The following is a 24283-nucleotide window of genomic DNA, read 5'->3' on the forward strand; positions in this document are numbered from 1 at the left end:
GATTTAAGCATTGAGAGTCCATGCAGAGCACATAAGAGGCTGCAGAAGAAAACCAGCCCCAGAGCATGTCCCACAAGCAAACATGAACCATTAAGCATTTGAACAGGCTCTCCAGGGAAGTGGTGCAGTCAGCACCCCTGGAGTGTTCAAAAAACAAATGGATGTGGCACTTTGCTATTGGGCATGGTGGAATTAGGTTTTATGATTCTATGAAAGCAGCAAGGAGGGCACAAGTGCCATGCTCCATCCTGGGGAGACTTGGCAAGACAGTGGGCTGAGAGTGTGAGAACTGGGTTAAACACAGGGAAACAGAAGCAGCTGAAAAACTTCATAGCAATGATAGAAATGAAATAACAATACTCTCACTGTCCTCAACTTAGTTCTCCTCATGATCTCATGGAATTAGAAACTGCCAAAACTCACGCAGATTCAGATGGGGAGATGCTGAGCTCTGTTGTCAGATCCAGCCTTGATTTTGCTAATGAAATGGAAACAGAAATGCATCATAAGATTCAGAAAAGGCTTACCTGGTCTTCAAACCCTTCAGGATGCAAAACCAATACAAGTTTCCTTATCATAATGTAAGAGTCTGATTAAAATGGCATGCAAAAAAAAATGAGGGTATGCTTACCTTTGTTCAGTTCCTTTTTTCAGCCTTCCTTACAATGAACTGTCATAAATTGTTTTTATTTTTCAGATGTCACATTAACTCCAAAGATGCATCTCCTCACATGAGAGAGGAAACACAACCTTCCCATCTCTGCTCCCCAAAACTTTCCCCTCTGCTCCCAAGGGCATGAGACAAACAGTGCATTGCAAGGAAAGTCTCATGCATCATTGACAAGCTCTGTATGCTTATGATTACACTGTCAGAGCTCTTCTTCAGTAATGCATGAAAACAAGAGAAAAGCCCTCCAGAGACAGGGGGCTTCAATTATTTACACACATGAAAGAATAAAGAGTTTGCTATTCTCACATAACTAGCAAGTCTCAACTCCACAGACAAATTTCCCTGGGTAGCTGAGTAAATTGGTGATTCTTGTCATGGCAGTGACACTGGTTCATTCCACTCTGTTTAAGACACAGAAACTAAGCCTCACCCAGAGCCAGCAGATGAAGGTTACCTGTCCTCCCACCAATACAGATTCCACTGTCTTATCTTTTGAGTACTTTTCCCCTCTCCTTGCCTGCTAAGTGTAAACAGCATCAGCTATGATGGATTTAGAAATTTCAAGTAACTGAAAACAGACACAGGCTTTGAAGTTTATGGCAGATATAATTAAAAAAAAATTCAAAATATCTTTTTCTGACATATTTTAAAAAACAGTTTAAAAAATATTTGCTTAGATCAGGTTAGAATTATTTAAAAGCACAATTATCATGAAGCAATCTTCAAAAGCCACATTTCAAAACATCTTCTATTACAGTGAAGATCATGGTTCTAACATGTTTTCAAATACAGGCTTAACTTCAAATATTAATCACGAAAACACTGAGTAGCAACACTTCTCAGAAATTTACACATCTCCTAAAGTCAGTCCTGACTCATTGCCACCCTAACTTTTTTTGCACATTCAAATGCATTAACACAGGACTAAGAGAATTAAACCTGGTGGAGAACAGAACAGAAATATTATCAGAGGAGAAAGAAAACGGGGACATTTCCATAACCAGAACTGTAGACTTACTGGTAACATAATCTGTATTTTCTGCCTTCCATACTGAGCTGGAGGCAGTAAAAGCCAAACCTCCCACTACCATCAGCTCAGTCTGTACTTGCACTGTATATAGCTGACCTTCCCCTGTCCTTCAAAAACATTAAAATTCAAATCAAGTTTTACCATTAGAGTATGCCCACAGTGAATTCCACTCAGTAACTCTTACCCATCTCACAAAGTGGAGTAATTATCAAAACGATGTGAAAACTAATTAACTTCTATTAATATAGAGATTTGTGAAAAAAAATAAGAACATAAAAAAACCAAGATCCAAGAAAAGATTCAACAGTAACTAACCAGATGTTAATTAAGCCCTTTAAATCAGCATTTTGTTTTGTGCCTGCACAACCAATATACAGGCAACATCCTTACACAATGTCTTCTAGCTGGGATCCTCCACAAGCACTGACAGCCTTGATTGAGGATAGTCCTTGCTTCTGTCACACTGAATGATCTTGCTGTTATATAATTTTATTTTATTGATTTCTTCTTCTTGGCTTGCTTTTTGGACATGGCACCTAGAGCTGAAATGCTCTCTGATGTCTGAGGCAAGAGTAGTTTTCCGGACTGTGTTGGGTACTTGGTTTTCATAAGGACTTTAAACAGTGGCTGGGACAACATATGTTTCAGTTGTTTTTTCATCCCCTTCAGCATCTTTTGCTTCTGGCTTTCTTCTTGCTCACTAGCTTTTCTTCCTTGGGGCAGAAATCAAAGATACAGAATGTTACAACAAGAAAAAAACTTGCATTACAGGTGTTTTTAAGACCTGATAAGGGCAGATGCTGACCCCAGCTTTCCCTCTCTAACAAGGTCACTCAACTCCCAGTCATCTGTGACACCTTCAGATCACCCAGGCTGTTCACAAGATAATGAGGTCAAGAAGAATCCTGACTACTGAGTAACCATAGTTAAGGCCTGAACTGAGAAGAAAATTGAAATCAAGCTTGCTGTAAGGTAAAATTGAAAACACATTACTGAATCTTTTGTAACTGTGTAAGAGGCACTTCACTAAGGGTACGAATGACTGGGAGTTTAATTGGGCTCCAACAAGCCACACAAGAATTAGAAACTGAGTACACTTTAAAGCATAAACTTGGCAAGTTTCTGGGACGCAATTACAAAGTGTTTCACTTGAGAGTTACAACTTACTTGGACTGGATGTGCTATTTGGAAACTCATTCCAAAACACAGCATACTCAGATTATGTCAAAACAAGACAGCAGAGTGCTAATTATCTGAAAGCACTCCTGAACAATGCAGACAGAGATGGTTAGTGTTTGCTTACAAAGTGGTTGAGAAGCAGCTAGTCCAGGCATGAATAAGGACATTAATCTAAACATGTTTCAAAATAAAGGCATTGGCATCTTAGCAGCTAACAGGTTAGAGCCAGACTAATCTGAAGTGACCTCTGCAGTAACTCTATTCAGCCTGCCTTCAAAGAACTGGTAGGAAATCATACCTACAGCTCCTGAAATAAGAACACACAATGGGGCATCTAAGCTTTGCAAAATTTCATGGCAATGAACAAATAGCCACTTGCAGTTGTACAACCCTACAAATTCTCTCAGCTGCAGCCTGAAAAATACTGAATTTTAAAAATGTAAGAAATTATTTACTTCTAACAAACCACCAAAAACCTCATCAACTTCAATACATGCATCGGCCATTCAGCCCACACAGCTCAACCTACTTAAGGCTCACATAATATTTGGTGTTCCCTAGCACTTCCTGCTTGCTCCCACACAGAGCTGTCAGGCTCCTGTCCTGATGCCTGACTACAAGAGAGTGGGAGAGAGAAGCAGAAGTGTGGAAATAGCCTTTTCTATGACAAGAGGGGACAAGACTCAAATCAGGACATACTGGGCTGCTTAGATCACTCTGAAATGTTTGCCAGAAGCTCACCAATTCTGGTCCTACAACATGCAGACTTGTCTGCAACTTGCCAGAACAGTCACACCTCGCTTCCTCAGCTCCAGCTGCACAACCATCCTGAAAACAGCACTAACACCACGCACCAACAACACTCCTTTCATTCCCCCCAACTCCTGCCCTGCAGCTTTTGGAGCTTCTCTGCCATGGTGAGGCTTCTTCTGGACACCAACACTATGGGCCCTACTGAGCATATCCATGGAAAAACATTTCTACTTGCCCATCAACATGTCATCATCAAGATCCATCTCAAGAGCCTCTGCAGCTTGCTGGAGCCAGGAGTTGTGTTGCTTTGCCCGACTGTTGAAAAATTCTGCCTTCTCAATCTGCCTTGCCAAGTTCATCCGTTCCTGCAATGAAAGTACATTTAGACATAATGATCAGGTTTAAATGTGGGGTACTTCAGCAGAGTAAGTGTTTGAGAGCATGCACTGCAATGCATCTGGGGTGCAGAGACACTTTTGTTCCCTACTCATGTCCCACCTAATAAACACACCATCATTCACTATTGTTTTCCTTCCTTAGATCCATGACAGAATCTGACTTCTTAAACATCTCAACTACTAAACATACCTGAATGTTAACTCAACTTTCTATGAATGAATCATTATAAACACTTGAGAGACATCAAGAACAAACCACGATTCAGACACCAATCATTTCCAAGTTACATGCTTATATAGTACAGCTTGATCTCAGAGTTATTAGTCTCAGCAGTAAGGAGCAGCCAGTACTTTCATTCCACTCTGAAGAAAGTAAACTCCTGCAGGCCATATGGAAGGAACACATCATATTTTCAGGAATGCACCTGGATCTTGTTTAGGCACAGGACAGAATGTCCTGTCCTTCTTCCCAGCTGCACTCAGGTGGAACAAAGATGTCCAGCAAACTTAACCTGACCTGCAGGCTTCCAGCTGGGCCAAACAAATAACTAATTCTCTGTGGAAAGAAAATCTGCACTAACACCAATTATGAACCAACTAGAAGCAAGTTCTGGTCTTTGGAATGTGCCTGAAGTTGCAAAAAGCAAGACCATGCAGGAATCAGAATAGTCAGGTGCTGCACAGTAACAACAGCAGCCAGGACTGCCAGGGTAATTACTGCAGAGAGATGGAGAATTAACACTCACAGTGGACTACTGAGTCAGTCTCTTGTTAGATCATTACAAGAAATTTAAAGTAACCTTTTCCATCTCTGTAAAATTTAAGTCCTCTTCAAATCTCTCCTGGTTCAACAATTCTTTTCCTCCCCTTCAGACTTTTCCTGCACTTGAATGAAGCCATATAAAAGGAGAGGAGTGTGCCAATGGGACAGACAAAGAACCAGCAACACTTTTAGTCCCAACTACAATGACTTTGTGGTTAAACCCAGGACAAAAACATAAACAAGACAGGACTGTTGCAAGGGCTTATGAGGCTGGAGTCCAGAAACTACAATTACAGAGATCTCTTCTGGGGAGAGAAGCACTATTACAGATAGAGATGGTGACAGGAAGAAGAAAGTGTAGAAATAACATTTATTTGCCCATTAATTGACAGAGCATGATAAGAGCCAACAACTACTCATCAAGAAACATAGAAGGAACCTCTGAAGCAACACTCTTCAAAATAAAGTTTTCTCTCAGTAACTAGTAACATTTAGTGGGTGGAAGGGACAATGGGGGAGATAGGGGTAGGAATCAGATTCTCTTCATTACTACCAAGAGGAGAAAAAATGAATCAGTGGAAGCATTTATTTGATTTTCTTTCCTCTTTCAGAAACCTGCATTTCCTAAAAGAAATACCCTTTCTGCAATAAGCCTGAGTTTTGAAATTTCCTGTCATTATTCCCAAGGTGAGGATACTGCTGTTGCCACTGGGGTAGACCCTGGGCTCAGTCCAATCCAAGGAGGTAAGCCTGAATTAAAATACCATGAGGAAGACACCTGCTGCATTATCTGACTGCTTGCACTCTTCCCTGTTCTCAATGACTGTGCAACATTCAGACATTTCTACCCCAGCTGGATTCCTTTAAAATCTAGTATTTAAATATGTCCCATTTGTCTATGACTGACCATCCAAACTGCTAAGAGAATGCTGAGACATGAAATAGTCTCTTATTAAAGAAGTAGAAAATCTGCAGTGACTAGATGCTTTCTTAAACACACTGTTTTGTAAATTCTAACCATTGTCTATCTTGTGAGTTAGTGACTGAATCCTCTTTAAAATGGGTAATAACCTAGGAAAGGGAAACACAGTTTGACAGGGTTCAGTGGCAGCTGTGGCCTCACAGTACAAAAACTTTTAGAAAAGCAGACAACTCACAACTTCAGATGGGAAGAGGCAGGTGAAGACCACTAAATATCCGTGAACCTGCTACTGTTCTCTAGTCTGTTCCTAACATAAGAGGATTTAAACAATGTACTTAGCAGAGACATCCCAGCTCCACAGCCACAAAACATATCCACTTCCCTATACTGTTTCTGGAAAAACATAAGTGATGTTGATGTTTGAACAACTTTCTTGGGCCAGTTATTGATGAGAAATCATAGATATTGCTAGAAAAAATATAAAGTGCAATTAACTTAATTTTCTAATCCAGATCCTCAAGAGTAAATTTCACCTGAAACCTGGAAACAACGTGACAGGCAATACCATATCAATAATATAAACAAGGAAGCAACTACTCAGGCTGCAAAAGAACTGTTATTTCTTTACCTTAATAGAAGTCATGCACTTGGCATCAACTGGGAAGAATGGCAGCTCTTCACTCTTCTCCAGTGTTTTATAGATTTTCCGGAAGTTGATCAGGTCCTCAGGGCCAATGAGCAGCAGGCTGAGGCCCTCGTGGGCGGCTCGGGCCGTGCGGCCGCTGCGGTGCACGTAGAGCTCCGAGGTGCGAGGCACCTGTGCGAACACAGAGAACCCAACTTTTAACCCAAGAGTTATAAGGCTGAGTAATTTGACACCTTTGGATACCAAAGGTAAGCAAAAAGCAAGGGGGATCGTATCTATTATGTCATTTCTGATACATAATCACACATTCATAAAGTGCTACCTACAGTCACTGCAGAAATGAGATCTTTAAGTACAAAGCATTAAGGACAGTTAAATGATTTAATCTGTATACTTGGGACTATACTATATATGGGACCAAGAATTACAGCTTTACAGTGCTCAGGATTTGAATCAGCAAAAACTTACATCAAACCAAAATAGTAAAAAGAAAAACATTAAAAATGCTTAACCTGGTAGTGGATGACATGCTGGACATTAGGAATATCAAGACCACGAGCTGCAACATCTGTTGTCAGTAGCACACAGCTGAGAAGGTGACAAAATTTAATTAATGTAAAGTTGAAGAGCAAAAAATTTGCCAAGGAACATAAAATACAGCAATCAAGAATTCTACCACAGCAGTTTAAGAAACAGGTTTATACTGTATTATCTGTAAGACATATGCATTCTGTTTGGCCTTACAGAAACGACACCCAATTTACCTCAAGGGTGGTCTTGAAACAATAATTCTTAAAGTAAAATTTAAAATGCAAGTGTTCAGCAGATCTATTCTGTTTCCAATAAGTAAATGCACTACCTTGCTGGATCCTGTTTTCCTATGTTTTTCTTCTCTCTCAGTTCACAAGAATGCTAGAAAAAATTGCTATTCAATGAGGAAGGGGGGATATGTGCCCCTGCATTACACTTCTCAGTGTCTGGGTTCTAAAGAATTTCTTTAGCTTGCTACAACCCCACCATCAACAACACAGTTGATCCTCTGGCAGTACATGTTATTCAAAGTTTCACCAGTTGAGAAAAATCACATTATTAACATTATCTATTTAAATAACAGTTTTTTGGGGATGAAGTATCTTCTACCAACCTACACTCAAATACATTCTCAGTAATTTCAAACCTAGAAATAAAGGGGGGAGTTCTGTTCTAACAATTACTATTTCTCTTTATTGTTAGACAAAATGAACTACTCAAAAAAGTTGTTCTTTTATATAAGCAGTCTCTAGACAGACAGAAGTATCCCCAGGATATGGAACAGTTTGTTTTAAAAACATCTCCCAGCAACTGAAATGAATAACTTTCAGGTAACGGAAATTTGTTAAGATTTTATGGCATCTGACTGCATACTCTATTGCTACAAGGTTCAAAGCAGAAATAACAACAGAAAATTCTACAGCTTGCAATCTGCAGAAGGCCATGAGAAATGGTCTCATAAATTTTTTTCCTGCCTTGAAAATCTACAGTCTCTAAAAACACTTCACCTGACCTATGCAAATGCTATCAATACATTTGCCAAGGGATGCTGCAGCTCCACCACAGCAATTCAACCTTTGTTCTCCATGCCTGGGTGTATTAACAAGGTACAAACTCCCAGATAGCACGCAGCAGTTCACAGCAGGACTCAACTGTGAGCCTTCTGCACTATGGAAGCAATGACACAAAAATCTCCCAAAGGCCATGTCAAAGACAATCCAAAACAATGTTTCTAAAATGGCAGGATGGGTCTGCTTGGGTAAACCCTGGTTGCCCACTACTGCTGAAAGGCACAACTGCCCTTTCTTCTGCATTGCTCAAAGATACTTCAACCCTCAGGATACTGATTTATATAATTAAACCTGCAAATGAGTAATAAGTGGTTAATTTTCTGATGGTTTAGGGGAATACAGTAACTTACAGAGGATCAAATGAGCTGCAGAGCACAGATCTGGGCAGAGCTGTGCAGGACAGTTCTAAAAAAATGTCTGAAAACAAGGGGAGTGACAGCTCCTTCAGCAGCAAAAAGCCCCTGGACCACAGGCTCTCTATCTTCTCTCAGGAGATCTCTACAAAAATCTCCTCTTCAAAGCAGGATGAGCTGCAAGACTGGACCAGTTTGCTCAGGGCTTTTATCCAACTGAGCCTCAAAAAAGTCCAAGACAAGTAGCCTGTTCCTATGCTCAACTGTCCTCACAGAGAAAAAGCTCTCTCATATCCAGCCTGAATCTCTTATTTCAACTTGCACCCATTACCCCTCATCCACCCATCAAGCACTACTCTGAAAAGCCTGGCTCCATCTTCTGGATAACCTTCTTTTATGGTGCCAGAGGGCTGCCACTAGCTCCCCACAAAATACTTTTCCTAGGTAATACAATCACTCAGTCCCTTCAGCCTCTTCTCTTGTAGAGCCAGTGCTTCTTGAATATCTTGATGGCCTTCCACTGAACTTGCAGTTCATCTGCTTGATTATGAAACCTCATCCTTAATCATTAATATCTTGGGCTCATGACCAGGGGACTCCCATCCTCAGCAAACTTCAACAACCTGCTCCTACTCTAACAGTTGTTCCCCCTCACCACCACCCTTCATGCAGTTTCTTTTTTTCTCTACTAGGAAGTTAAAACCAACTCACCTCTCTCGCTCAGCAAATCTTTCCAGGTTTTTCAGCCTTTGCTTTTGGTGCATGTTGGCGTGCAAAGGAAGAGGATCACAATTTAGGATTGTGAGGAGAGAACTGAGGCGTTTTACACAGTCTATGCTGTTTGCAAAGACCATGGTTCTTCCTGGATACTGGAGAAGAAAGTAATAGAGATAATAGTCCTTCTCATTTGTGTTACAGTGGATTCTGGTTTCTGTCAGTGTCTCAACAGTAGCCTCTTTCCTTGTTAAGTCTATTACTTTGGGTTTGCCCTTTATTCCTACTTTTTCCATTAACAATTCTAGTTTGGTCTTCTTGTCCATCTTTTTAGCATTCTTTTTTTGTAAAACTCTTGCAGGAGTCTGATGGACTAAAGTCAAAGTGGCAGAAAAAACAAAAGTCTGTCGTCGAGGGTTATACTGTGAATCATTTAAGATTTCCAGCAACTGAGACAGCTCCAAGAAGTGACCTTTCTCAACCATTCGGTCTGCTTCATCAATCACAAGGCACCTGTCAAGTAGAAAACACACAGTAAAAATACACTTGTGCAGCTAAATACAAACCTGATACAGCTAAGAACAACTTTTCCTGCTAAACACATAAAGGATGTTATGCATATAAAACCAAAAGGAACACCAGGTATGCTGGAGCAGCTACAGTAGTCTTCTGCATTTTTTTGAAAAATCAGGTTTTTACTACTGTCTTTAACTGACATATCCCTCCATCAAAATAACCAATGTGCATTTCAATAAAACACTGACACAGAAATAGGTGGCCCTGTGTAGTCTAAATTATTTAATGTTAGTAAACCTAACCAGTATGCAGGGCTATCCATTCAGTATCCAGCACTTATCTGAAAAGGCCCCTTTACCTGAGCTGACGAAGATTTGAAAGATGAGGGTGTCTCTCTTTAACCAACTCCCACAGCCGGCCTGGGGTTGCAATTACAATTTCTGGCTTTCGATTCAGCACACGTTCTTGCTTCTGTGCAGCCATGCCTCCTACTAGGATTGCAGTCTTAATGCCTAGAACATATAAATAACAGATTTTATTTCACTCATTTACCAGTGAATGTTTTTATATATATGTCTGCTTCATGAAGTGTTTTAAACAGTCTACATTGCAACTTTCAGCAAGCATTTTGGCCAGGAAACTTCAGGGGTTTTATGTAACACTGAGCATACAGAAATGCACTCAATTTTACAGAAGGATTCTCATTATAGTTAGATGCCAGGAATTAGTGCACCGGTCTTTCAAAGCATGAAAATCACATCCATCGCTGTTAGTTTTGTTTACACAAATTTCAGAGTCTCGTATGTTCTCCCTTATATTTGCATGGACAAACATATTCCTGTTAAGAATAAGCAGAAGCTCCTTGCAAGAATAAGACTGAGAAATGCTTGTCTTGCTAAATAGCTGCTCATTTGCTATGGAATAATCCTCCCAAGTATGCTTCCACCTGATTACTGATTCTTGCACAGTAGCACAGACCTCGTTAGCTTTAAGTAGATTGCAGAGGCACTAAAAGGAGTTTATCTTTGGAAGCAGACTCCACACATGGCTTATTTCACTCTATTTCTTCAAAGAACACACTGGCCCCCGATAAACCCAATGCCACTGTGCAAGACCCTTACAACATCCCAGCTTCCACTGATCTCTCTTCTGGAGACTAGTTGTGAAACACTACAGCAGGTTTTTTCCCCCAAGTGAGTTTGAGGCCATAAAAAGTCCAGATCAAAATATTGCCTCTCCTGCTGCAGCAACTATATTATCACTTGGGCAGCAGATTTTTATACATAGATAGCACTGCTCCTATCAGAACTGTATGACATAAGTTGATTATTTCAGCCTAGCAGTTAAAATAAGCCTTGTAATCAGATGCAGACTGAGGAGCCCAGTAGGACATACAGACACCAAAGAAAGATGGGCTTAAAACTAGTGTGTTGTGTTGCACTACATAACCTCTTTAATAAACAAACAATTACTGGTACTGGAGAAGTGGAGAGAATTGGGAAAAACTCACTGTCTTCAACATGTCCTCACTCATTCACTTACCAGATGTACTGACTTCTGGTTTGGAAAGGAAAGGAAGAGGGGAGAACTGCTTTTGTCAGGCACGTTATTTAGTAACACTTCTGTGGCTTGATTGCTGCAGGAGATAAGCCAGACAATCCAGCAATACTATCTACCCTAAATATTTATGGCCATAACTTTTTTTTTTACTAGACAGAAAAACGTTATACATATACAGTATGTACAAAGATTGATATACTTGTTAAAAATGAAATTATTAATATATATATAAATAAAATTTTATATATAATGAAATTATTAATTATATAGAGCCTACATTACCCAAAACTAGAACAAGGTTAGCTGTTGCCAGGTGTCTATTACTGATTCTGTGTTGTGAGAGCATGAATCAATACCTCTTTGAAGGAAGACACATTTTAAAGCAAAACAGCTCACATTAACTGCTTACCTCCATGTGCATCTCACTGAAGAATCTCCATGCATTTCTCACACATCAGTGGTAAAAACTCTAACCCCTCAAAAGTTATACTAATTTTATGGAAGGAAGTGCAGCACACATTCTGGCTCAACACCATTGCCAAGATCCAAACATAGTCTACTCTGGCTGTGGAACATGGCCTGTGGGATTTACATACCTGTAAACTTTGCAACTGCATCAATGTGGTGCTTTACTTGTACAGCTAATTCTCTTGTAGGAGTAAGGACCAGACCTAAAAGAGGTCTGTTTTTATTGGAGCCAACAGTGAGTGTCTCGTCATTGGAATCAAATTCAACATTTTCCAGCACCTTCACACAGCCTGTTGTGAAAGATGCATCATCTTCATCTCCGCTATCTTCAGCCTGCTGATGGGTTCGTTTTTCTGCTTCATCCTCATTTTCCCATCTTGGTTCATCATGATGCTGATGGGACTCTTTAGAAACACTGTCATTTCTGGTTGTTGAGTTATTTGATTTTTGCCACTGCAGCACAGAGTGAATCATCGGAATTGCAAATGCAAGCGTTTTGCCACTTCCTAAAAAAAAAACAAACAAGAAAAATAACACAGACTGACAAGTCATTTATTTGAAAAGATGAGAAAAGCAACAGCCAATCACACACTGTTCTTAAAACACAGCATTGTAACAGATGCAAACTCATGATCTTTAGAAGACCATAAACTTGCAGCAGTAGCATCTTTTCTCCTGTTCCCTTTATACATCTCCATTCCCCTGTCCCGGAGAACAGGTATTTTTCCAATCTCTAGCAGGTCAGGCATATTTATTTGTTCCAAAAGTGTTTTTAAAAAGCTGCAGTTGCAGTCAAGATATTTTTAAAGAACTGCATGCCCATAAGGAGAATACCATGCCCTAATTGAAAGTTCTAATCAACATTCTCCAAATAAAGGAATAGCAAATGAGGCCAAGGACAAACTGGAATGCACTTGAAGGATTAGCTTCCATCTTCAATGTATAGTCCTGTATTTACAACTTTCTAAGATAGTGTATTTTTAAACACTCCACTGTTTAATCTCCTGATCTAGCACTGAGTCACATTTTTATAATCAGAACACATACATCCAATTTAAAAGAGAGAATCCACTTTGGGGAGACAGGGCATGTAAAAAGCAAGTTTAATTGCAAGAGTTCACTGTACTAACTGCAAGTTACATCCCTGCCAAATATTCCCTTCTGAACTATCTGTCAGTAACAAAGACATCAGGAAAAGCCTGGTAGCACATCCACCCCAGTTAAGCTTTTCAGATGTAGCAGTTCACTAATCATGAAAGCAGCATCCAGAGTACAAGACACTATTACACCATGCCTGTAATAGGCCACTGCTGGAAAGCAGTCCTCTGGAAATCTCATCTCAATTCTTTCCATATCAAAAAGCTGTAAAGGTTTGCCAATTCAGCAACACAGAATTTTGCCTATTTAAGGGGAGAACCTTAATATGAGTTAATACAGATAAGCCCAGTGTCATCATCCTGACCAGTGTTGCTGCAAAGTCTGGTATCCACTTACTCACCTTTCTGCATGGCTGGGAGATATTTTATGACTTCTGCCTGCACTTGAAGTGGAAAATGTTTATAACCTGTATTTAGACCACTTATACAATAGGGGTCTGGTAATATAGAATATCTGTTTTTAAGGTGAAGAGCACTGCTGATTTTGAATTAAATGTAATGCAGTTTGCTGTTGCCAATGTCAGTACTGCACCCAGACAGATTATGGCTGTGATAATCAGGACTATTCTACAGGCACTAGATTCACCCAGAAATTAAACAAATTATCACCTCACAGGACATGTTATCCTTATAACACACAAACCACAGACACAGACAGGCATGCAAAACTAGGAGGAAGGAATATATTGGTACTACAGTTCAAGCCAATTCGTGCTCTTTTAAGCAGTTTCATATTGTACAATTTCGCATAGATTTGGCTCCTTAACCAGAAACTTCACTGGTTCTACACAGTAATGAACAGCAAGGGTTAGACCCAGTGCAAAACCAAGCCTTGACATTCCCTTTGTCTGATCTGCACTTGGATCTACTGCCATATCAAAATTTTCCCAGTCTTCCCAATATTGCTACTAGAAAAGATTAGTTATTTAGTTCTTTAACTCTGCATATTCCTCCCTCAGGCCCAATGTAAAGAGGTGCTGCAGGATGCAGAAGAAAAGAACTAGAGAGTTTCAACCTCTCCCAACTGCAGCACCTCCTGACAGGCAGTTGTCCAGATCTCCCAAGTTTCTACAGGAACATCTTGATCCCATGGACTCTCTGGGGAGAATCTGGATTTCACTCATGAAAGAATAAATGAGCAAAACACATTCCTACTACCTCAGGGTTATGCAAAATTATAAAGCAACAACACAGCCTGCCAACAACCATGCATTCCATTCTGCAGCTAGAGAGGAATTTGCTTACCAGCACTGCCAATGTCATTTTTTTGCAGTACAAAAACACCATTTAAATTTTCAGTTCCATTTTTAAAAACACTCCCTGCAGGGCTTTCTAATCTTACTAAAGCTAATAGCATCAACACAGCTTCTAATTAAAATAAAAATGCAAATGACTGCATATCTTATTAGTTACTATACCTTCTTGCTGGAGAGCAGTAAATGACTTTACAGAGAAGCAGTGAGATAAAGCAACTGGAACAAATGAAGACAGTCTAAAGGAAGCTTTTAAACCAAGGCAGCTTCCAATTGTGCTTCCTACCTCTAGGTGTTGTAGGGAAAAAATGTTGCTAAAGACAAAACTTCAAAGGTATGAACTGCAAAGTTTGAGGGAACACAACGTTCTGAGACTTCATAGCATTAAGTAAACAAGAAGCTGTAAAAAATTTCATGAAGGCTAGCAATTCTCAAAGCATGAGCTGAGCACAAGATGGATGTGAATCTACCTCTCAAATCATTGATGCAATAACTCACTTTAAGCAGGGAGAAGGGCTGGTGACAACAAAAAGGCAAAGCTGGGGGACAGAGCACAGGGTGGGCCCGTTTTGCTCTGAGTAGGACCTGAGTCATATTCACAGATATTAACACTGTGCCCAGGGTTTATTCACTGCTCCACTCTAGAAAGAATTATCTCCACAGGAGCCTGGGAGCACATGTTTGGCTGCTGCAGAAATGACCCTGTTTGCTTGTTAATTCTGCCTTTTGCAGAGTATCACCTTACCATTCCCTAAACAGGAAACAGTTTGAGAAACAGGAAAAGACACTTCTGCCAAAAGCACAGAAACTCAGTGAGGCTTCAAAGCTTTTGCATGCTTTGTAGAGATAGGAGTTCCCATGTTTACAAACATGTAAATTTCAACATGTAAGTTTACAAGCATTTAAGTTCCCATGCTTACAAACATGTAAGTTTCAAAGTTTTAAAACTCTACTAATACTCTGGATATGCAAAAGACAAAAGCTCTTCTATAATACAGAAAAGCTGCTTCTTCTGCACATAAAACCTTGCAGCTACATTTTAAGGTGGGAAAGGGATGCTCCCAGCACACAGGATCAGCTGAACAGACTTGTACCTGTTTCTGCAGCACCAAGAACGTCCATATTATCCCGGATGGCAGAAGGCAAGGCTAAGGCTTGGATAGGAGTTGGAGCACTAAACCCCAGGGAGCTCAAGGCCTGCAGCACTGGCTCGGGTACAAACAGGTCTTTCCATGCAGACACATCAGCTTTTTGATCAGCTGAGGCAGATAAAACTTCTGCTGTCCAGTTTTTGACTTTTTTAGAAGTAGCTACTGATGGAAGGGCTTCCTGTGCTTGAACATCTTTGTTTTTAGGCACCTTCTTTTTCTTCTTCTTTGGAGTGTCTCTTCTGCTTGACATGCTCTCAGTCACATGTCCGTGGTCCTCACTATTAGCTTCTTCTTCAATTATTTCATTACACTTTGCCTCTTTATCAACCAGCACATCAATTTCTGCTGCATTAGGAATATTGCCTTTATCTGTTTGGTTCCTCAAATCTTTGTTTTTCTTTTTCTTTTTTGGAGGAGCAACAGGTTCTTCCACCTCCTCATTGCCTTCTTCAGAAGCACTCTCAGCCTTTCTCTTCTTCTCTTTTACTTTCCCTATTTTGGAAGAACTGACTAGCTTGTACTCTGTGAGTTCCTCCAGGCACACTATATCTCGAAACTCCTCCTCAGCAAACAGATTGGGGTCGATTGGCACAGTTTTCCATTCTCCTACCACTTCAATGCCTTTTCGCTTCAATTTAAAGGGAGATCTGAATCTCCCTCCTTTTCTGGCCTTCATTTTTTACCTAAAAAAGAAACTGAGGGAGAAAAAAAAGCCTTCAAATACAAAGAATGGAGACCACGTTGATATTCAAGCAAACGGGAATCCATGGAATAATTATATTACTTCTTTTTTAGATATATCAATAACATAACTTATATATAACTTCGAGCTAATCTATACAGATATATATATATCTATCTATCTCTAAACATCTATCTATCTATCTATCTATCTATCTAAATATATATATATATCTAAAATATAACTTTAACTATAGCATTACTAAATACAACCGGCAGGCCAGGCCTACTGCGTCCCTCCTGGAACTGCTCCGGAGGTAAAAGCAGGACCGCTGGATAAATCCCCTCAGCGGGCCATGCTGCGCTCTCAGCCCTGCCCGCCCCGGGAAGCCCCGGAGCCGCGGCGGGGCCCAGCACGGCCTTGGCCGCCACACGCGGGAGCTCCGGGAGCCTGCTCCCCCCGTCCCGCCCAGCGCTTACCGCGCTCAGGAGCCCCGGGACAGAGAAGGACGGAGAGGGACGGAGGGACACGGAGAGGGACACAGGGACACAGAGCGGGCCCTGCCCAACCCCGGCGTTCCGCTACCGCCGCTGCGCCCCGCGTGCGCCCCTGGGCGCCGCCATTGCCGCGTGACGCCACGCGCCGGGTGACGTCAATGCGCGGCGCCGGCCGGGTGCGGTGCCGAGCGGGGCGTGAGGGGCCCGGGAGTCCCGGGCGGGATCCGCTCCCGAGGCTGCTCGGGATCACCGACACTGCCGCAACACCGACATTTGCTACTCACGCTTGCTCGGGTGTGCGTGCGGCGCTGTTTTTAATGCCTTCTACGGGCAGAGTTGCGTGTTGTAAATAGCTATAGGGAAGGAGCGAACGCTACCGAGGTCACAGCAAGAGTGTTTGTGCCTCTTGTGTGATCCGTGCTCTTCGCAGCCGGGTCCTGCCGTAGGAAGAGCTCGGCATAAATTATAGTGGAAGGGTTTTGTCTCTTCTAAGAGGTTGGCTGATGTTCAGAACAGCGTCTTGCTGTGACACGGGGAGAGTGAATTAAAAACCAGGAGCTTTGGAGGTGATAGAGGCTGGGACAGTAGGTTCTAGTGCAATTACAACAACAGTTACAATTATTTCTTCTACGTGGTATTTACAGGTCTTTCCTGGTTCTGTGAGAAGATGACAAAACAGAGGATTGTTTTCTCTACCTTTTTTTTTTTTTCTTTTTAATGTTTGAAGGCCAGGGGCAGAAATAAGCATATTGAATGTTTTCAATGACAGTTTCAGTTCCAGGTAGTCATCACTAATGACTTATCAATACACAATATGAGGAGTTTCTCCCAATTCATATTCCATGAGCAAGGATAAAGAGCTTTTGATGCTTGGTCCTGATGTTCTGTATGAGATGAGTTTAAATCAGTGACAGTCAGGAAGTGAGTTCAGGGAGCAGGGACTCCCCTGTAATTAATTTATGATGTAGTTCTTGTAAAATATATCAGTGTAGTTTATTAATAATCTAATTATTAGAGCAGGATTAAGTGTATTTTTTGGCAGTTAGAATTTTTCCTGGGCTTGTCTGGACAGAAATATGTACACACCCTTGAGTTTATTTGCTTGTAAATATGTCTTGTGATGTGCACAGTAAACATGTCTCAGAAACTTAGAAATCCCCCCAAAAATGTGTAAAATACTGTTCTTCCCACGCAGAAATACCAGAGCAATGTGCTTGTGGAGATGGAGACATCGCTGCCCTGTGAGCTGAGGCAGTGACTTTGGCATGGGGCAAAACCCCCCAGGCTCAGCTCTGGGGCACTTAGAGAATTCAGTTTTTTCAGAAGACTCCCCTTTCTTGGTGTGCATGGTTTACATGTTTTATATGGCACCTTTTACAGCCATCAAACCTTATATATAGTGCTGAGGTGGAGGCAGAGATGGTCAACAGGACTCTCTCATTGACAGGAACTGGGACTGGATCCTCATGCCAACCTTAAGGAAGGCTCCCAGCACTCTTCATGCATTCCTTCATTAAAAGTACCTTTCCTTACAGGTTGTTTAGATTCAAAACAAGTGACAAAAAAGCTTCTTTACAATATTTTTAATTTTCTCTCTTCTTATTTACTGCTTGTTAGCAAAAGTAAATTTGCTGAAGCAAAAGAAATAGATTACTCTGAAATTTTGGTGTGGTTGACTTAACACTGGCACTGAATAAAAATAATGAGAAAGCTTGGGCAGAAGAGTTCTTACCTGTTATTCCTAGGTATAATTACATGTCCTTTTGTAGTTGTAGAGTTTCCAGCTTTGTCCTGAAAGAAAGATTTATCGTGGAAATTATTTGCCAAATCATGTTGAATTATGCTTTCCAGTGTAATTGTGGACATGTTTTTATGGGAGAAAGGAGTATTCTGATTTTTTTTCTGTAAGAATTCATGTGAGCTGATTTTCTTCTTGTCAGTACTGAGCTCTGTATTCTAGACTGAGGGACTGAATTGCAGGCCCTAAATCTCAATGTGAAAGAAGGGATGTGCTTGTTTGTAATGAGCAATAGCTTCAGAACAGCCTGCACAGACACGGTCACTTTCTCTGTTTGGTTATTTGAGTTGCTTTGAAATGGGATAACCAAGGGAACGAAACATTTGCTCAGTATTACAGTAACAATAATCTTGCTAAGCCTTTGTAGCATTAATCTTTCTGAGCCTTTGTGACCTGACAGAGGTCCAGCTTTGGTATGTTGTGACAAGGCTTTGTCAATGAGAAGTTCACCTTCGTGTCTAACAGAGAGTCAGCTGTTAAATTCCTGGTGAATACAATTTCATTATCAACAGTGCAGAGTGAGTTCTTAGTAAAACTATAAATGGCAAATGAAACAGGTCTGCTTTACCCCCCTAGGGCTTCTTTAGATCAACAGTTCTTTAAGTACCAGGAAATTGTGAATTGAATATAATAACCTGTATTAATAAGTCATTTGTTTGCATAACTCATGTCAGCACATGTATATTTTGTTATTTTATCAATAGTTTCCAAGGTATTTAAGCCAGTATGTCTGAGAGTCCAAGAGAACTTGAAGGGTTTGATGTCCTCATTACAGAACTTTACCTGGTAACAGATCCTGTTCTTCCCAGCTGTAAATTTACATTCCTGCAGATAGTAGCCCAGGGATGGTGGTTTGGTCCCTACTGTGCAGTATTACATAATAGATATTATATGTTTTTTCAATTAATATATTGATTTTTTATAAAATATGGAAGAATTCTCCTAAGGAGGTGTAAGCCAGAGAATATTTTGACCAGTACCTTTAATTTTGGGATTCGTGTAGCTGAATTCAGCACCAGGAACCGTTGAATGTGCATGTCAGCAACTGATGTAGGCTTTCACTTAGTAATCAAATTCTTTGGTTTCTCTCCCTTTTTTTTTTTTTTTTTTTTTTTGTCTCTTGCAGGAATGTCAGTATGCGCTTAATTACTGATTTTGATAGCTGTTTCTGCTACCAAAGGAATGTCACAGTACTGTGATTTATATTAATACTCACAGTGCTCTGTGCACTTGAAGGACGTGCAGCTGCTGGCCAGTGGGGGACCTGATGCCTCCTGTGCCTTGCAGACTGTAAAATTTGCTCTTCTCTCTTTTCTGTCATGCAGCCAGATGAGGCTTGTTGTCCTGGTCCTGAAGAGGCAAGGTAAAGCCTTGGTTCTTGGGCTTAAGGCTTTGTTGTCATTCTCAGAAGTTCTGGAATACTGTTCTAGGACTGACAAGAACTTATGGCATAGCACTATGGAAAAAATAGCTCTCTATTGTTAAACCTCATTTGAAAATATATATTCCTTTGCCTGTGCTGCCTTTTTTTACTTTTTCTCTGTTTGTTCTTCCAACTTCACAAATGCATTTCTTACTTTTGTCAAGCATTATGCTCTCCTTCAGAGAATGTGTTCATAAAGCCAGGAGAACAAGATAATCGGTAAGGATGAGATTTAAGAGTACTGGCATGTTTAACTCTAGTTCTAGTAGCAAAGACTTCTTCAAGTACAGATTTATCAAGGTGAAGATTTTTCTGTGTGATTGAAGAATAGCAAAGACAACTCCATATAATATGAGAGAAACATTTGGAATGGTTGCAATTGCAGTCAGATGCAGTAGATACTTCTGAATGTATCTTCAAGGGAAAAATACTAAAGGAAGTTATGAAGATAACAGGAAATTAAATAAAAGTCAATATTGGTTAACCAAGGGGAAATGGGAAATCAGGCCATGTCCCTTAAGAGGGTAACTGGTTTTCTGGGCAGAGAAATAAAGTGCATGTAATCTTGGACAACCTCAAAATATTTTTATTAGGGAAAAAAGGAATAGGACAGAACTTCATTCCCCTTGAAGTTGGCTAAAGAGGAAGGGAAATGTATGTTTCCTTTGGGGTAGCACGTTCGTGTGTATATTGACAGATTAACCTATCAGCTATATGGAGTTTGCTTGAGTGTCTTAAAATCTTGTGGACTAATCTTATTTAATGAATAAGTGTTATACAGTATTAAATTTGCTGATGACACAGTTATTAATACAGAGGGGAGTTATGATATCAAGGCCGATTGAAAGGACCTTGAGGACCAGTATAATTGGATGAATTGTATTATCCAAAGTACAGCACTATTCAGCTAAAGTAAGTCCTGAGAATGTATATCATTAAGATGGGACTTAATTAATTTTAGGTTACTGTGGTTGACAGTAGTAATTGACCACAAGATTAACTGTGAGCTGCCAATGCAGTATATTTGGTAAACTAACTCTTGTAGAGATATTCATTCTTTGCAAAAGGCATTATTTCCCAGATATTTTTTATTTTCAATACTATATTCTGATCACCTTAATTCAAGACTGTTGAAGTCAAATTGCAGCAGATGCCAAGGGATCTGCTAGGGTGGGCAGGAGAATGAAGAGCCTGTTTTAGGACTGAAAACTAAATTCTGAGTTTAGCTTATTAAATCCAGGATGAGAGCAGATATGACTGCAGTCTTTACATACCAGGAAAGGAAGAATAACAGAAAGGACACTAATGTAGGAAAAAACTTGATAAACTGACCAACAGTAATTTTATGTAGGAAATCTTAAGTTTCTATGACAACTAATGAGTAAAGAATACTTGAAGACAAAAAGTTGTTAGTTTTAATATAATATTTGACATGAGTGTGACAGTGTTCATGGTTGTCATAGCAAGGAACTGGACTCATCAGCTTCCTCCTATGCATATAGCAGAGCCAGTTTTTACAATAGAAAATCATTAATTTAAACTTTGTAAAGTAGTTGGGTATTAGGTCCTACTGCCAGTAAAAAATTCATATAGATAGCTGGAAGATTTAAAGAAAAAACAACACTTTCTGTTTTCTCTGTTGTTATTCTATCTTTTTGCATGTGCTTTTAACTACTTTTGGACAGAGGGCAGCAGATTAGACACTGTAGGAGCATATTCCTAGTTTTCAGAGAAAGGGTGAGCACAATGACTGTGATCTTGCAGATTTTTATGTTACATAAAAATAAATTTAAGGATATTTTCTGTGTTCTCATAAAATAATCTATTTAATTTTTTAGATCTTTTTGGAGGGAGCTAAGTTACAGGAAAGAATATGGGAGACCAGGCTACAGATGAAATCACATGGAACACAATTCAGTGCTTTTCCCTTTATAACCCATTTATTTATATAGCTGTTACAATGAGATGACCAAAATGGCAAAAGAACAATCAAAACTTTTCTGCAAATGACAATAGTGAAATGAAGCAACAGTTTCTTAGCAACAAACTGTAAAATACACTAAATAATATCTTTTTCCTTCTGAGGTTTGTGTGTGCTACATTCCAAGCAGTGTTCTGAAGTAGATTAATATTTTTGCCCATGTTTCTTTTACATTATTCTTGTACAGGTTTGCCTTGGCACAGAGATTTCCTGAAGAGCCACTGTTCATGGCTACATTTTTACTTAGAGTACAAATAGAATAAAAACAATCTTGTTTTGTAAGGCTAAGGGATTAGATTGAACATCAAAATTGCATTTTTTAAGAGCCTGGTGGACTGTAAAAACCAATTTCAGTCAGAAGTCACTCATTTGGAAATGGTGAGCAACAGCTGCTGCAGCTTTGGCTGTCTCTCAGTGGTGGCAAACAGACAAAATTCTGAACTGAACTTCTGCACAGTGTTCTGAACTTCTGTTCAGGTGCTGAGTCCTGAGCAGAATTGTAATTACACAGTGCATAACCTACATTGTGTGCATTATGAAGTGGTATTTATTTTTTCTTTGGACTGTTAATTAGGGAAAATGAGAAATGAAGAATGATTTTGGTTTTTTTGGTTTTTATTTTTTTCCCCAACATAATTAAAAAATAATTTGCTGAATTTTTCCTTCTTTTTTTGGTTTGGCTATTGCATGAGAAATTCTGACTCTTAATCAGGAGCACACACATTTTGCCTGAAAGCATTTCTTGGCATGTCTTTCTGTATCCCCCAAACCAGTTCCTCAGCTCCTTCATATTTCAGCTGATTCAGGCATTGCAATGCATTATGAGACCTCAAAAGTTTTCAATTTCTCTGTGAATAGTTTAACTGGTAGATTCTTTTGGTACATGTAACAGGTATGGTAAGAAATACAACTTTTTCAGAGCAGTTTCCAGAAGGCAGACACCTCACTGCTGGGTAGCAAAGGAGAACTGTGCATCTGTCCAACCTGACAAATCACTTCACCCCAGAATCCTGAGGTAAAGTCAGAGTACCTGAAGAATCCTTCAGTTACAAAGTCCTTCTATGTATGTTGTCTTTTTTTATTTTTTGTTTTTATCTTCAGCTACGTTGAATTTAGAGCTCATTGCTTTAGAAGCCAGGAATAACACTCTCTTCTTCCACTAGGTATGGTTGCCACTTTCCCAGGTGCAGTTGTCTTTCTCAAGAAAGGATTATTTGAAATCAGCCTGGTACTGTCTTTACAAGGTAACACAGCCCCTGTGTTAAAATGAAGGCTCCAATTCAGTCTGGACTTCATTAAAGCAGCATGAAATAGCTGTTGATTCTAATAGAATAGCTATGACAAGGTTGGAATGAAGCTGAGAGTAGAGTTTTATTTGAGAGAAGAGAGGAGTGGAAAAGGGAGGAGCTGAAAGCAGCAGCACTGGAAAGGAAATCATACGTGACTTTAGTCACAGATGAGAATGAGAGACCACTTGCCTTCAGGTTTACTATCAGAGGGGATTCATTTTTGTGTATCTGGTTTTGGAACAAAATATGCAAGCTTTATGTTTTCTGTCAAATGTATGGTTCAAAATGAGATATATTTGTATTTAATCTAATTCCTTCTGTGTTCTTTATTCTAGTCCAGTACTATATTTAGTGGAAAAAAAAAATCTTTTTTCTTAATTCTGTTTTTCATATTTCCAGGATATTTGTAGATATCTAGGACATATCTACATATTTTCAAGTTATTTGGAATCATGTCTGCTCAGTGTTTCCTGGACTGAGTTAGAAGGACAGTTTTTTAAAGGCAGTAAGGAAGAGATGTTTTTCTAAATGTTTACACATTTATAAAAAACTCTCTTCCTTAGTGGCTTACAAAGTTTATAATAAATGTTATAAAATGTAACATGAGTAATCAGCCTAATTGCATATTTAAACTCTGTATTATTCAGTCTATAAAACTGAATTCTGGAATTCCTTGTTTGAAAACTTCATTGAGTTACTAGTTCAAGGCATTCAGAAGAAAATACCTTTGATTTCAGACGATATCTATGATTCATGAGAACTTCTTGCAAGGTGAAATAACCACAGATTGGCTGTGAAAGAACTTGCAGAAGGATTTTTCTAACTGTGTTTGGGATTTCAGTATGTTTTCCTAATATTTATCACTGGCAGAAGCCTGCATGCCAGGATTTTATATTTGAGGAGGGAACATTGTCTAAAACTCGATTTTTATTTCTCTCATAGTTCCTTACCTACTCTGAGAGGACTTAGGTTCAGTTACAGCTGTTGTATTTTCTGTCTAATGATGCTCCCTGGTTAAAAAGATTTTGGAAAGGAGATGTTGAAAAAAGTGTTTCTTATTTTGATTGATCATCATACCTTGAAAATTCCAAATGGTTTTGGTTTGCTATTACATAACACTTTAATTACTTATATGTATATTGGATTAGATTTTTCTGCTAATAATTCTGTTGTACATTTGAAATTGATGAAGATCCTCTAATTTTTAATGTTTTACTGGTTTGTCCAAGCACAGGATTTGGCCTAACTGGTAGACAGAAAAGTAATACATAGGAGACAATGTTTATTTTTTGCTAGATAAAAGCTGAGGTACTTGCCAGTCATAGAATAAAAATTAATACAATTCTGGGCAATATACCACATAGTATCATATAATATTTACAATTTCTGGAATTACCTCTAATCTTTTATCAACAAAACTGACTTGGTCACGTGGGCATTTCCAAGGATTAAAAAAAACCATTGCACCCCTTCAAATAT

At 39.5% G+C, this 24283-nt stretch overlaps 1 protein-coding gene across 2 annotated transcripts; it reads right to left on the reverse strand.

The window, feature by feature from the left end:
* Positions 1-1276: 1276 nt before the first annotated feature.
* On the reverse strand, positions 1277-16430 carry DDX24 (DEAD-box helicase 24). Of its 2 annotated transcripts, none has more exons than XM_054275453.1 (9): positions 16296-16430; positions 15078-15829; positions 11702-12079; positions 9904-10057; positions 9027-9542; positions 6874-6949; positions 6344-6532; positions 3868-3997; positions 1277-2413 (listed from the first exon to the last, which is right to left on the reverse strand). In XM_054275453.1, the coding sequence occupies exons 2-9, from the start codon at positions 15808-15810 to the stop codon at positions 2190-2192; spliced, it is 2400 nt and encodes a 799-aa protein (XP_054131428.1). In that variant the 5' UTR covers positions 15811-15829; positions 16296-16430; the 3' UTR covers positions 1277-2189. The 2 variants fall into 2 exon arrangements, with proteins under 2 accessions (XP_054131428.1, XP_054131427.1); XM_054275452.1 differs by having other exon boundaries at positions 1277-2409; positions 3864-3997.
* Positions 16431-24283: the final 7853 nt, after the last annotated feature.

Source organism: Melozone crissalis, unplaced genomic scaffold, assembly GCF_028551555.1.
Source record: "Melozone crissalis strain CALT ecotype California unplaced genomic scaffold, PUWL_Pcris_2 ptg000018l_1, whole genome shotgun sequence".
Lineage (NCBI taxonomy): Eukaryota > Metazoa > Chordata > Aves > Passeriformes > Passerellidae > Melozone > Melozone crissalis.